The following is a 15,654-nucleotide window of genomic DNA, read 5'->3' as shown; positions in this document are numbered from 1 at the left end:
CGCAACCTCATGGTTCCTAGTCAGATTTGTTAACCACTGAGCCATGACGGGAACTGCATGAACTCATTTCTTTTGTGTAGAATGGTTTCCATTAGCTCATGAGATTATTCAAAATGGTGAGTGTTTAATAGCGTTAAACACTATAAGTCATTATGCAAGTATATGGTTTAAAAAATTCACTGTATGTTCTGTCCTCCTTTGTCATAGATTAGTTTCTCATAGGTACTTGGGTTTATATCTGGGCTTTCTATTCTGTTCCATTGGTCTACATTTCTGTTTTTGTGCCAGTACCATATTGTTTTGATGACTTTAGCTTTGTAGTATTATCTACAGTCAGGAAGCTTGATTCTTCCATTTTCATTTTTCTTTTTCAATATTGCTTTGGCTATTCGGGGTCTCTTGTGTTTCCATACAAATTTTTAAATATTCTGTTTTAGTTCTGTGAAGAATATCTTTGGTAATTTGGTAGCGAATGCACTGAATCTGTAGATTGCCTTGGGTAGTACAGTCATTTTGACAATATTGATTCTCCCAATCCAAGAGCATGGTATATCTTTCCATCTGTTTGCGTCTTAGATTTCTTTCATCAAGGTTTTATAGTTTTCAGAGTATAGGTCATTTGTCTTTTTAGGTAGGTTTATTCCTAGGTATTTTATTCATTTTGATGTAGTTGTAGGGATGGTTTCTTTGATTTCTCTTTATGATATTTCATTATTAGTATATAGCAAACTGGAAAGCTACATGTATAAGAATGAAAGTAGAGCACTATCTAACACCATATACGAAAATATACTCAAATAAACCAACAGGACCTAATAAAACTCAAAAGCTTTTGTACAGCAAAGGAAATCATTTAAGAAATGAAAGGACAACCCACAGAATGGGAGAAAATCTTTGCCACTGATGCAACAGACAAGGGTCTAATCTCCAAAATATACAAACAACTCAAGCAATTCAACAGCAACAACAAAATTGTTTGTTTGTGGTTTTTTTTTTTTTGTCTTTTTAGGGCTGCACCCACAGCATATGGAGGTTCCCAGGCTAGGGATCTAATTGGAGTTGTTGCTGCTGGGCTATGCCAGAGCCAAAGCAATGCCAGATCTGAGCTGCGTCTGTGACCTACACCACAGCTCACAGCAATGCTGGATCCCTAACCCACTGAGTGAGGCCAGGGATCGAACCTGCAACCTCATGGTTCCTAGTCAGATTCATTTCTGCTGTACCACAATGGGAACTCCAAAGAAAATTGTTTTTATTTAGGTCTTCAAAATCAATTGCAAAATGGTCAGAAGACCTAAATAGACATTTCCCCAAAGAAGACATACTGATGGCCAACAGGCATATGAAAAAATGCTCAAGATCACTAATTATTAGAGAAATGCAAATCAAAACTACAATGAGGTACCATCTCATACCAGTCAGAATGGCCATCATTAACAAGACAGTGAATAATAAATACTGGTGAGGGTGTGGAGAAAAAGGTATCCTCCTCCACTGTTGCTGAGGATGTAAACTGGTACAATCACTACGGAAAACAGTATGGAAGTACCTCAGGAAACTAAATATAGAGCTACCATATGATTCAGCAATTCCACTGCTGGGCATATATCCAGACAAAACCTTCATTGAAAAATATACATGTACCCTTATGTTCATTTCAACACTATTCACAATGGCTAAGACATGGAAACAACCTAAATGTCCATCAACAGATGAATTGATTAAGAAGATGTGGTACATATAAACAATGGAATATTACTCAGCCATAAAAAAGCCTAATGCCATTTGCAGCAACATGGATGGAGCCAGAGACTCTCATGCTAACTGAACTAAGCCAGAAAGAAAAAGACAAATACCATAGGATATCACTTTTTTTGTGGAATCTAAAATATGGTAGAGATGATCCTATATAAAAATAACAAACAGAAAACAGAAACAGAGTATGGCCAAGAAGAGAAGACTTGGAGTTCCTGGGGTGAGGAAACAGGAGGGAGTGGGAGGGAAGGACATTTTGAGGGTTCGGGGGATAAAAACTGTTATATCTGGCATGGGATCCTACTGTACAGCACAGGGAAATGTGTGTGATTGGGTCACTTTGTTGTATAGCAGAACTTGATGAAACATTGTAAATCAACTATACTTTAATAATAAAAAATAAAAACAATTCACTTCACTGAAATGATCACTTACAGGATACTTTTGTACATATGGTAAAGACAGAAATAGGAAAAAAATTTTTGTGAGAAATGAAAGATGGCTTCAATAGTCCAGCTGAGTCCTCTGATATTTTCTCATAAAGCTAATATTATTAGAATCACTTTTTCTCCATCTTAGTAATTTGTATGTCTGATGGGAAGAGGATGCTAGGGAGACAATTACATTTCTTTGCTTAAAGGAAGTGACCTTTTAGGTCTAAGGCAAGGTTAGGAGGGAAGGCAGTGGCTCTGGTTCCTGGAGGAGATGCTGGAGTTTTGCAGAGGCTAATAAGCCATGTTCACAGTTATGCAGAGAGTGAAAAAGTAACACATGATGCTGAAAATGGGCTGTTTATCACCTCCACTGCATCCCAGCATGCATGGACCAGTGATGGATGTTTTATCAGCCCAGCTCTATTACATGCCCCAAAGTGGCAGATCATGTGCCCAGAACAGGGCTTGGCACATATTAGGAGCTCAAAAAATATTTGTTCAAATTGCTGAAGTGACTCAACTACTTCATTATCTATTTATCATGAGGCATGACTGTCTATGTAATAACCTTATATGTCATTTAAAAAAAATGGCAGTAAGTTAGTAGGCTCCTATTAGATTATATATTAAAAAAAGTGCTTCATCAGCAAACCCTACCAGGAGCCCACCAACCTGGAGCTGGCATGTAGTCATTGCATTGTTTCCTTTATGAGAATTATCATGGGAATATTAGTGAACATAATACAATTTATTACAAATTCTGACCAAAGCTGAGAAGTTATTCTTTGTATAAAGTTATGGAATATTTTCAGGGAGTTCCCGTCGTGGCTCAGTGGTTAACGAATGTGACTAGGAACCATGATGTTGCAGGTTCGATTCCTGGCCTTGCTCAGTGGGTTAAGGATCTGGCGTTGCCGTGAGCTGTGGTGTAGGTTGCAGATGTGGCTCAGATCCCGCGTTGCTGTGGCTGTGTGGTGTAGGCCAGTAGCTATAGCTCCGATTAGATCCCTAGCCTGGGAACCTCCATAAGACACGGGAGTGGCCCAATAAATGGCAAAAGGACAAAAAAAAATAGTTTTACATATACATATAATAAAGTTATGGAATATTTTCAAAGATATACTGTTGTTTTACTTGTTAGCACAAAATCTTTTTTTTTTTTTTCTTTTTTTGCTTTTCTAGGGCCGCACCACATAGCATATGGAGGTTCCCAGGCTAGGGGTCGAATTGGAGCTGTAGCTGCTGGTCTATGCCATACAGCCACAGCAACACCAGATCTGAGCCATATCTGCGACCTACACCACAGCTCATGGCAACGCCAGATCCTTAACCCACTGAGCGAGGCCAGGGATCAAACCTGCAACCTCATGGTTCCTAGTCGGATTTGTTAACTGCTGAGCCACGATGGGAACTCCAAGCACACAATCGTTTATTAGCTGACACAGGCACCGACGGGAAGGCAACCAACCCCCAAACATAAAATGCCTGCAGGCCTTTCATTACACAGTACTGTGACCCTTACAATGATGTCTTCACACATTGAGATAAAACATTAGACACATCGCTAATGACATGCTTAAAGAATGAATCCTTTGAGTTCTTGCTCCCTTTGTTTCATAAGGGATGATTTTTAGATTGAATTTCTGTAATTTAGAGGTAACATTCTGAATATGTACAGAAGAACAGAAATCACTACTCAACATTTACTCAAGAAGAATAAATAAACCAAGAATAAATAAACCAAGTTGCAATAAGAAATTCTAAACTTGAGGGAGGCGGCCAGTGATGTGGTAGTGAGTTATATAAGGGCTGTTACTATGTAGGCTGCCTGAGGACACACTTACTTCTTGCTGGGTTTTTAAGACAATCCTGCCAACATATCCCTCTTCTGGAAACCAGCTGCTTAAAATCTGCATGATCTCCTCTTCTGGACCAATGGCTCTTTGGAATGGTTGTTTCCTACATTCATTCTTTTCTTTAGATATAAAATATTTTTCTTCCATCAAAAAATAGTCTGTGGCAATAGGTTTAGTGTCTTGATCAATGGTCAGAATCTAAAGAAAAAGCAAAGGCAAATTTAGGCACATGTCTGACGAGTGGGCAAAAACTTTAATTCCAAAGAAGTCTATTATCATGGGGTTCAGTCAGGTCTGTCTGATGTGCAGTTTATAAGAGAAATCTACCCTGCAGTTTTTCTTAATTCTTTCTGGAAGATCTAAGATTTATCTTATGTCCAAACAGGATTGTTTATGTTCATTCTGGGCAATGGCAGAATTTATTCATAATCTCCAAACAGCATAACTATTTTCCCCACTCTGGAATGAGCACTTTTACTGAATTAAAAACTTTAGGTTTTCAGTCTATGAATTTAGCTCTTTGTAAACTTGCAACACAGGACTGAGGGCAAAGAACCCGGTCCAGCTTTTACCAAGATAATCTCCCATTCTCATGTTGGAAATACTCAATCATCTTCTAATCTCATCTGATCTAAGTTCCCAGGAATTCTCTTTTCAATAAACTCTTGACAGTGTGCCTAGAGGTCTGTTTTCTCTATTGGCTACGGATGCTGGCAGTCAGAGTGGTTGAGACCAGGCTGGGGAGCCAGACAGAACTGGGTCTGAGGTCTGCTTTTAATACTCGCTGGCTGTGAGGTGCTGGGCAAGATATTTGACCCTTTGGAGACTCAGTTCCTCCATCTATATCATGGGAAGAGTAACAGCCTCTTAATTTTGTTTTGTGTTACGATGAGGCACTGATTATATAGCATAACATGGGCATCTTAGGAGAGAATGCAGTACACACGAGCCATCATGATAGCTACTGTTACTGATGTAGTTACTGTTACTGAACTTATGTGTAACTTTCACACTATTTTCTACCCTACAGATTCCTGACAAAGGCTGAACTTGAAGTGGATCATCAGAGAAGGCTGTCACCATCTGGCTTGGATGAAGCAAATACCTTTTTCCTCAGGCATCCTCCCCCATACCATCCCCAACCCTGCCAGCCCCCACCACATACACCCAAATGATGCAACGAGCAACCACTGCCGGGTTTCACTTAGAGAAGCAGAATGAACAGGGGATGGTGGCGGCAGAAGATTCTCAGGAAGATTCTGCTCCCCTCACCCCAGCCCTTGGTCTATGACTGACTGTGTGGGGACAAGGCAGCTGCTACTATAGGAATAATTCAGGACAGAAAGCTTCCAGGAGCAGATCAGTCAACACTGTCACCTCCATGAGAGGGCAAGCCTCACTCTCTCCCCATTTCTGCTTTATGGACATGTGATGACTCACCTGGGGTGACAGTAAAGTAATGCACTGCTCTTGATGGATGGTCCATGGCAATGTTTCCTTACTTTATATCTTCCCATGTTATAATGTCTCCAAAACCCCAACAATACTTTGTGATAGTAGGCATTGAAATTCATGTACCAACTGATTTATAAAACAAACAAAATCCCTGGTAGTAACTTCTGTTTTTTTAATCTATGAAATCTGACACTTAAGCTGCTTTCTCTGATTCCATTTAAGTAAACGGTAAAATGCTATGCAAAATGTTAACCTGTCCATAGAGAACTCAAAGGAGAACTGTTTATTAACCATGGGCTCAGTGAACTTACTTGTTGGAGGAGCTGCTTTGCCTTGGTGCCTCCATTTATAGAGAAAACAGTAAAGGGCTCTGGTCCAGGGACCCCATGTACTGTGACTCTATGGGTCTGCAAACATTTTCTTTCTTCTGTATTAAACATCTGTCAAAGAAGATCACATGGTTTTTCATTCACTTTCATGCACATGTTGTTTCTAGGCTACATTCAATATAGAAGTGCTAGTTCTCAGAAGTACATACATAACATGTAAATACAAAAGAAGAGCATCCTTTTATAACTAAGTGCATCTTTTTGTGGTTGAATAGGCAATGGTTCATCTTTCTTAGTAGTTCAGTAAGAATATTTAGCAGCATACCACCAAATTTAAATTTATTTTAAATAACAGTGCCTCTTTCCATCATAATTAGGGGACTGATGTTATCTGAAATGTGTGTGTCAGTCCTTACTTATGAACTGACATTCAACAGTGTCTATTGAGCTCCTTCTCTCTTAAGGGTATGGTCTAGAATTATGGATGGAAAAATGGTAAACAAAATATTCTGGCCTTAGGGATCTTGCTGTCCAGGTGAGAATGAATGGGGCCGACCGAGATGGTAGAGATGGTTAGAGATGAATGGATTTGAAAGATGCAAAAGAGACAGACTTAGCAAGTCTTAAAAGGGGCAGTGAGAGAGAGGGGCAAGTCCATGATGATCTTCAGTTACTGTCTTGAGCAACAGAGGGTGATGTCTTTTTTTTTTTTTTTTTTTTTTTTTTTTGTCTTTTTGCCTTTTCTAGGGCCGCACCCTCAGCATATGGAGGTTCCCAGGCTAGGGGTCGAATTGGAGCTGTAGCTCTGGCCTACGCCAGAGCCACAGAAACACCAGACCGAGCCTCATCTGTGAACTACACCACAGCTCATGGCAACGCCAGATCCTTAACCCACTAAGTGAGGCCAGGGATCGAACCCACAACTTCATGGTTCCTAGTTGGATTCATTAACCACTGAGCCACGATGGGAACTCTGAGGGTGATGACTTCTAAGGTCAAAGAACACATATTTACCAAGCATATACACTGCTGCCTGGAATATAACAAGGATGGCATGGTGTAATATAATAAAAATAAATATTCGTTCTTTGCTCATAATTCTAGGCACACATCTCCTAAACCCCTTGGAATCTCTGGAGTGATGAGTGCTTTCTGCAGGCTAATAAGAGACTTACAGCTAGAGGCCACTAGATGGTTTCAGGGTGGAAGAGAGTCACCAGAAAGACCAAGTCATAATTAGATGGCTGGAACTTTCAGTGCGCCCTCTTCTGACTTCTCATGTTGTTTCTAGGCTACATTCAACATAGAAGTGCTAGTTCTCAGAAGTACATACACAACATGTAAATTCAGGGGAAGGGAAAGGAGCTGGGGATTGAGTTAATTACCAATGGACAATGATATACTCAGTCATGCCTTTGCAAGGAGACCTCTCTAAAACCTCCTAAGAGATGGGATCTGGGGAGCTTCTGGGTTATGGAACACATGGAGATGGTGGGAAGGTGAAGTATCCAGAGATGGCCTAGAGGCTCTGCTCCCTCTCCCCTCATACATGGCCCTATAGATCTCTTCCACTGACTGTTCCTGGGTTGCAGCCTTTATAAGCTAGTGGTGGTAAGTAAAACTTTCTCAGTCGTTCCGGAGTCATTCTCTGAGGTCTTTAAGCAAACTAATGAACCTAAGGAGAATCTCTTGACTTTACTGGTCAGAAGTACCAGTGACAAAACTGGGACCTGCAACTGGCATCTGAAATGGAGACAGTCTTGTGGGCCTGAGCCCTTAACTTGTGGATCTGACACTCACCCCAGGTAGACAGTGTCAGAGTTAAACTGAAAGACAGAACACCCAGCTAGCATCAGAGAGTTGGAGAAGTGAGGATCAGAAATGACATCACACATTTGGTGTCAGAAGTGTGAGGAAGATCTATTCACTCATGGCATGTGTGGGATCAGCTCTAATGGGTATTGAGGGCAACCAACCCAGAACCAGACACTTAGCCCCATCTTGTCTGTCTTGCCTGTCTTCCTTCCTTCCTTGCCTTCTTTAGGGCTGCACCTGTGGCATATGGAAGTTCCCAGGCTAGGCGTTGAATCGGAGCTACAGGTGCTGGCCTACACCATAGCCACAGCAATGCAGGATCCAAGCTTTGTCTATGACCTGCAACGCAGGATCCAAGCCGTGTCTTCAACCTACAACACAGCTCATGGCAACACCAGATCCTTAACCCACTGAACAAGGCCAGGGATAGAACCTGCATCCTCATGGATATTAGTTAGAATGATTACCACTGAGCCATGAGGGGAACTCCTTGTCTTTCTTAAAACATATAATTCTTGCTCTTGGGAACCAGGCAGCCCAGTCTGTTTCCCAGTTCTTGTCATAAGACAGAAGCGATACCTCCCTCTACCTTGGCCAGAGTGCTATTTTTGACCTGAGACACTAGTTGAAGGGAAAAGGAGGAAAACCTAAGAAAATAAGGTGAGGGAGAGAGGACGGGGGAAAAGAGAGAGAGAAGAGGGAGAAGAAGGGGTGGGGGTGAGGGAAGAAACTGTTGAGGTGAGGGAGAGAGAAGTAGAGGAGAAAGCAGGGCTGCTCAGAGGTGGCAGTGGCCAAGCCAGAGAGCCATTGTGAGCACAGAAGGCACCTTTCTGAAGGTTGTTAGGATTGATTCAAAAGTGAAGAGATTATTAAACATATAAAGAGGCAACTGATGGACACTCTTTTAAATTAATTTTTAATGAGCAAGCATAGTGACATTTACCAGTAAATTAAAGCAGCATTCCTTGTTTAAGTAAACAACCCTGCATTACTGGGATGAGTGGTGGCCCAGCAGTTCTAGAACTTCAGTGGAAACTTGTTTAAACACAGCTTCTGCAATGGTGGCCCTTTTTGCCATGTTCCTCTCCCATTCCCAAGAATGCAGGTGCTGTGTGTCTCTAGGTGCCAGGTGATTGCTACCCTTACACAGTTACGTGTTGCCAGCAGCCCCATGTCACCACCAGTCCCTGGCTGCTCACACGACCCTGCTTGCCTGTGACATCTGCCCCTGGACTGCTGAAGAAGCAAAAGATTTTCCTGGTCTAACCTAAACTTTCTAGAAGTATCAAGATGCTTCCTAGCAGGCTTTGCATAATTAACCTTTTCCCTGTGTTGTTATTTTTGGCTCACTTCCTTGGCAGGCACTATAATGCACTCAGAGTATGGGCTTTGGCACTAGATGAACTTGGGTTTATAGCTGTGTGACCTCAGGTGTACTTGACTCTTACCTCCCCCTGTAAAGTGGACATGATACCAATAAGCTATTCCGCAGAAGTTATTGAGAAGATTAAGTGAGTTAGTATATGTGTAAAGTGCTTAGCAAGTGTCAAGTATCAGCCACTCTTCTTCTTATTTCCATAGCTACCTAATCAATGACCCAAATGGACCAGATTTCTGGAGCACAAGAAAGCCTGCCTCTAGCATAGCAATCCCCGCAAACATGCTGAGTGAAACAGAACTTAATTACCAAAGAGGCTGGCATAGGACTGCCAGAGGAATTCTCTTCCATCCTCCTGCTGTTTATGAATAAACTAGAGATTTCCAAGACTTCATTGTGGAGGTTTCGCAGCTGAAGATGTCGATATCCTGGAATAATCCAGAATTGGGAAAAGCATGTTAGCCATGCACTGCAGAGTTCTGCAACAAAGATTCCCTAGAGAGGTCAGTAAATGATAGGGTGAAACAAGACTTTAAGATGTGGCAAAAAACAGATGCCTTTTCTCTGGCAGACAGTTGCCCCTGGGGACAATTGGGGGGCCACCTAGTGGGAGTTAACTTGTTCGGGTATTATTTCTAACTTAGACTCAGATGGAAAATTTTAAACTCAAAACTAAATACAATAGGAAAACCTGATCATTTTAAATCAAATCATCTACAGTCACTGTTTTAAGTATATTCCATCTGAGAACTGCCTGAGTGATAGTAAAGTATTCCAACAAGAGGGGGTTGGTTAAATAAGTTATGATGCGAGTGTTTATACAAGTATATTATTTATTTATTTATTTTTTGTCTTTTTAGGGCCGCACCTGCGACATATGGAGGTTCCCAGGCTAGGGGTCCAACTGGAGCTATAGCTGCTGGCCTACACCACAGCCACAGCAACACCAGATCCTTGACCCACTGAGCAAGGCCAGGGATTGAACCCGCAACCTCATGGTTCCTAGTTGAATTCGTTAGCCACTGAGCCACAACAGGAACATCCTATTCAAGTATAAGACGGAATGATATGCAGACCTTAGAGTGGTAATGAAGATGGATAGCTATTTACCTGAAAAGTTGCTCACTATATACATTAGTAAGTGAAAACCAGTAAGTTGCAAAACACTAAGATTAGGAGGAAGCTTAATTGTTAAAAATACATGCTAGTATATATATTCTCTACATGGATAGAGAAATAAAGCCTGCAAAAGATATATACCAAGAGTAACTATTTTGAAGAGATAGAAAAATGGATAATTCAAAAAGTTGTTTTTGCTTTTTTGTACTTTGTTGTATTTCTGTAAATAACTTATGAATTGAATGGTGGTATTCTCCTAAAATCCCTATGTTGAAGCCCTACCTCAGAATGTGACTGTATCTGGAGAAAAGATCTTTAAAGATGTGATGGGATTAAAATGAGTCATTAGGGTGGGTCCTAATCCAATATGAACAGCATCCTTATAAGAAGAGGATACTGGAACACTGGAATAGACATTAGATGCTGTACACACAGACTGAGGGATGACCCTGTGAAGATGCAGGGAGAAGGCAGCCATCTGCAAGCCAAGGAGAGAGGCCTCAGAAGAAAGCTACCTGGCTGAAATCTTGATATTGGGCTTCTAGCCTCCAAAACTGTGAAAACAAACAAACAAACAAACAAACAAAAAACCCCAAAACAACCCTCTGTTGTTGAAGCCACCTAGTCTGTAGTATTTTGTTATGCAGCTAGAGCTAATACACTGACCATGCATTCCTTGCATAAGAGAGAAGATAAATAGGAAAAAAACAAAAAGTAGAAAACAGTAATGTATTGGTAGAGCTCAGAGGCTGGCAGCTTGATTGTTGTTGTGGGAGGAAGTCTGTATTGGAACCTGGGTACTCAAAGGAACCAGCAGGGTCAGTGTCCCTGGAGCTTGTTAGAAAGGCAGAACCTTAAGCCCTAGACCCACCGCATCAGGACTGGCATTTTATTACCAAGAGCCCTGGGTGACTCCAATGCATATCAAAGTTCAAGAAGCAATGCACAGACATTCTAGGAAGGTGTAATAAGCTGACATCTCTCCCCCAAGGGCCACAGCAAAGCCAATGCACAGCAAGTCTGCAGCTCTGGCCTTTGCTGGGAATTCTCCTCTTTCCCTGCTCTGCACCCAAGTCCACTCCCTGCTTTTGACACTGCACTCCTACCAGGCACTGACTCCAATCTCAGCCCACAGATGCCACACTAACCCTCCCTGCTCTGGGTTTCCTCTTACGTCAATCTCTGCCTTAAACATGCCAGGGGTGTGGTGGGCACTACTTGGGGAGAGATGTATGGGAACATGAGCTCCCAACGTCAACAGTGGTGGGATAGGCCACCCTTCATAATGCATGTTGTCAATAATCTTGGGTTTTAGAATAACAGAAAAGAAAAACATCTTTTGAGATGTACTCAGGGTTCAAACTCATTACTTCCTTCTGCCTCTTATTTTAACATTTAACTTAATGTTCATATAAATGAACATTTCAAACATACACAAAGTAGAGCAAAGAGTGTAATGAACTCCGGGGCTCAGCTACAATGATCATGAATGTTTGACAGTTTTATTTCACCTCGCTTTAGAGCCTTGAGTGGTATGATTCTCTGAGCAGTGACTGCTGAGCTGTTGTTCTCCACGACGGCAAAACGAAGAAACAGGAGATCTTCAAAGTGAACCCGGAAGAGGAACTGTTCGTTCCACATGGGGTTCAGAGTATTGCGATGGATGGGCTTCGTGCGGAAGTGGCAGCTATCCAGGGCCATGCCCAGGACGTCAACCTCGATACAGGGGCTTCCTGTGCTGTTACTCGGGCACACATTCTGCCCAGAAACAATCTGAGGGGGAGAAAGGGATCAAAATCACTGAGGATGCAAAGGAAACAGGTCACCTCTGAGCCTCATCGCTTCCCTCCACAAAGAAAGACAAAGAACACTCTGGAATTAACCAGATAAATGATAAATAAAGTTGCTTAAAGAAAAGGGCAAAGTTACTGTAATCAGGTAAGTGCATGTCTGGAATCATGGGGAAGTCTATTTTGTCAACAGCATTCACCTAACTACAGCGTTGCAACTGTCAAAATGTCCAGATAGCTTCAAAAACCAGGCAATTAAGACAAAATTAAGTTTCTCAAAAAGTTGAGAAACACAGGAGAAAATCTTATATATGTAACCACAAATCTGTTACTAAAATTCTGTTCAAAATCTTTTATATGTGTATTTTGTAACTTTAAAATCTTATTTTATTTTTAATTTTTAAGTTTTTGCTTTTTTAGGGCTGTACCTGCGGCATATGGAGGTTCCCAGGCTAGGGGTCCAATCGGAGCTGTAGCTGCCGGCCTACACCACAGCCACAGCAATGTGGGATCTGAGCCACATCTGCAACCCACACCACAGCTCACGGCAATGCCAGATCCTCAATCCACTGAGCGAGGCCAGGGATCGAATCTGCATCCTCATGGATTCTAGTCAGATTCGTTTCTGGCTGATCCACTACGGGAACTCCCCTATAACTTCAAAATCTTTTTTTTGAAGAGTTTAGTTCTGGAGCAAGTCACAGGGAATGTTTTTAAAAATTAATTCGTAGCCTTTTGTAAACATGAAGCTATGCTCAAGTCTAGCAAAAATGGTCAGATAGAAAAGGAGCTACTGCCCTACTGTTTTAGGGAAAGAGGAAAAGCAGTTCTACGGTAGGAAAATCTCTGAGTGGGGACCTCCCAGGGGTTTGAGGTGTCATAAGCAGAGGCTGCTTGGCATTCCTCCTTTCTGGGGGAAACAGATGGGCAGAAGGAAGTAACCATTCAGTGGTTACTTCCTCAGCGAAGAGGTAATGAGAGAAGGGAGAAATTGAGTAATTTGCTACCAGGACTCTGATGTTAAGGGCGTTCTGTAGAGTTCTAACAATTAGTTAATTAGGCAATAAAAGGAATAAAGACAGACCAGAGATGATAAAGGTTAAACTGCAAGAAGGAAAGATATTGAATTTTTTGTATATTGATGCCTGTTTTACCTCATAAGAGTTTGTTAAGTGTTTAAGATGACCTGCTCGAACAAGGAGCTCAGCTTTTATGCGATGCACTCAGAGTTATGATTCTGGGGGCCCTGGGAGACAGAATTACCATCGTCAGTATGGAGCTCATAACTCCTCCTACTGGGCTCTGGCAAATACAGTGACTTCATACCTAAGCCATAGCTGCTGCTTTCTGAGAGAGAAAGATATTCTTTTAGGAACCACATCTGCACAAACAAAATTGTGACACGAGAGCTTTGCCATGCTGTGAATTCAAAGGCAGTTCATATTCAGGAGGGCTTAAACACCCTCCCATTGGGATGACAGGGGTCAGACTTACAGTTAAAGAATAGATGGCGGGCTCCATGCTGTCCAGGTCTCTTTCCAAGGGAGAGAACTTCTGATACATGGGGCAGTTTTTGTCCCACAGAACTGGGGGTTTCAGAACATAACCACAGCCACCGTTGGCCTCAAACATGGCAGCATTTAAGTGTAAAGGGAGGTCTGCAAAAGAGTCAACATTGCTTGTTACTTTGCCGCTTAAATGTTATCTTTTAAATTGACTTTAAGGTTCAAAGGAAGTTTATATCAATTTTCCCTAAGCTTAAGCATGAAGAAAGAACCACCCATTCATTCCATAGACTGATTGATTACTATGTGCCAGGTCATGTTAGGCACTAGAGCTACAGCAGGAAATAGGACACAAAATCCCTGTCTTCATGGAGCTCAGTCTATGGGATATGCCTGGTGTTCCTGCTCCACTCAGGACCTGCTTAAAAACTCCTGCCTCTTAAAAACTCCTCTGCAAATAAAAATTTACAACATCCTTCCAATAAATAACCTTTGAAATACTTAAATTTATACTGAATTTTAGAACGGCATAATGGCATTTTCTTATCCCCAAATGCCAAACCATGAAGAAAATTGTATGACCAATTCTTGCTTTTCAAACGTAAGACAAAATCTTAAGAATCCAAGAAGGACTGGGAGCAGAGCCAATGAAATGGTGCTTCTCCTTGCAATCTCAATTTCAACTCATAAATTATAGTACTTCTACCTCTATTTTTAAATTGTAGTTAAATAGGAAAGAAAATAATTATCACATGTGATTTGCATTATGTCCACAATCCCCTCAATCACAAACTCTGGGAACCCTCACAACAGCTTCCAGTCTTCTGTGGCCAAATTTTATTTGGCATAGTTCTTTGATGAATGGTCGGATCCCTTTTTGGGCTCTTACACACTCCAACATTCATCTGATGGCGCAAGTCTGTAGAAAAGTTGCATTCCAAATGAGCAACAAGTTTATGAGACACACCTGACAAATGTTCCCTCTGATAGATTCCTTCCAAGTGCAGAATGAACTTTGCTACATGGACCAACATCAAGGAAAAGTGTGGTAAGTAAGCACCACGGAGCAATGAGAAGTTGGCCTCTATTTGTCTCATGTGTAAAGCTTTCCCTGTATGTGTGGTTGGCCGGGATTGTGTGCAGTTCCTGGGGTAAGGTATCTTAGACAAATAAGAAAGCTCCTTGGGCCTCAGTCTCCTTATCCATAAAAGTGGTGCACAGGACCCTTCCTGTCAAGCCTCTGCCAGCCCCAGTGTGACTGATTCTTTGAGGCCAATTGTCTTGACTGCAGTGGGAGAAAATTCTCTTCCCACATGACTCTGTGACAGAGAAACAGGGACTGGGGCTAGGATGGTTCAAAGAGTGAAGCAAAGTAGCTCACAAAGAGCTGGTAAATGTGAAATGAATACACAGTGTATTACTAACAAAAGCACAGCAGTTCTACTCACTCAATTCTTGCTATGTACCAGGTTCCATTCTAAGAACTTATGTATATCACTGCCCCCCAATAACCAATGAGGTAGATTCTTTGAGTAATCTCACTTTTATAGATGAGGGAACTGAGACACAAGAAGTGAAAAAAAGCCCAAGGCACACAGCTAGTTAGGGTTGCATCCAGACAGCCGGACCCACAGTTCCCAATCTTAACTACCAAGCCCTATAATGACTTCTCACAGAGGATAAATGAGGTCATGTGTGAAATTCTTTTTGGCACATACAAGGTGCTGGATAAACAGTAGCTATGAAATTATGATTATGGTGTCAGCACTCATTTGGGTTTGAAGTCTTATTTCATTAGCACTGTGTCTGTCTTTCCAGCTTTCCAAAACTTCAAAGCACTTTTTCTTTTCTTTTTTTTAATTTATTTTTTATTGTTATTTCCTCCAACACACTTTTTTCCCCCACTGTACAGCATTTATATATACATGTATATATAAATTTTTTCTCACATTGTTGTGCTGCATTGCAAGTATCTAGATATAGTTCTCAGTGTTAAAGCCCTTTTTCTTAACTAAAATCTCATCTAGTGGTTTGGCATGTAAAAGAGATCCACGTGGAGCCGCTCCGTTTGAAATAAAGGTGGGACACAGGTCTAGTTTTTTTATTGTCCCCTAAGAGTGTTCACAGAATTTCATCTAGGGCTATAGTTTTAAAACCTTTGTTTTAACCAAATGAAAAAATGTGCACAGGAGTTCCCATTGCAGCACAGTGGAAATGA

At 41.4% G+C, this 15,654-nt stretch overlaps 1 protein-coding gene across 6 annotated transcripts in view; it reads right to left on the bottom strand.

Annotated features, from left to right (window-relative positions):
• Positions 1-15,654, bottom strand: part of PLCE1 (phospholipase C epsilon 1) — a 342,109-nt gene that overhangs the window by 10,072 nt on the left and 316,383 nt on the right. For all 6 annotated transcript variants that reach the window (XM_021074005.1, XM_021074008.1, XM_021074007.1 and 3 more), the window contains 5 exons: positions 13,426-13,589; positions 11,653-11,914; positions 9,332-9,450; positions 5,812-5,940; positions 4,034-4,243 (listed from right to left, as the gene is read on the bottom strand). In XM_021074005.1, the coding sequence (XP_020929664.1) occupies positions 4,034-4,243; positions 5,812-5,940; positions 9,332-9,450; positions 11,653-11,914; positions 13,426-13,589 (884 nt within the window). The remainder of the gene's footprint in view (positions 1-4,033; positions 4,244-5,811; positions 5,941-9,331; positions 9,451-11,652; positions 11,915-13,425; positions 13,590-15,654) is intronic.

This window comes from Sus scrofa, chromosome 14 (genome assembly GCF_000003025.6).
Source record: "Sus scrofa isolate TJ Tabasco breed Duroc chromosome 14, Sscrofa11.1, whole genome shotgun sequence".
NCBI classification, from domain to species: domain Eukaryota; kingdom Metazoa; phylum Chordata; class Mammalia; order Artiodactyla; family Suidae; genus Sus; species Sus scrofa.
The sequence above is the reverse complement of the archived record's forward strand: the minus strand, read 5'-3'. Positions and strand labels throughout refer to the sequence as shown.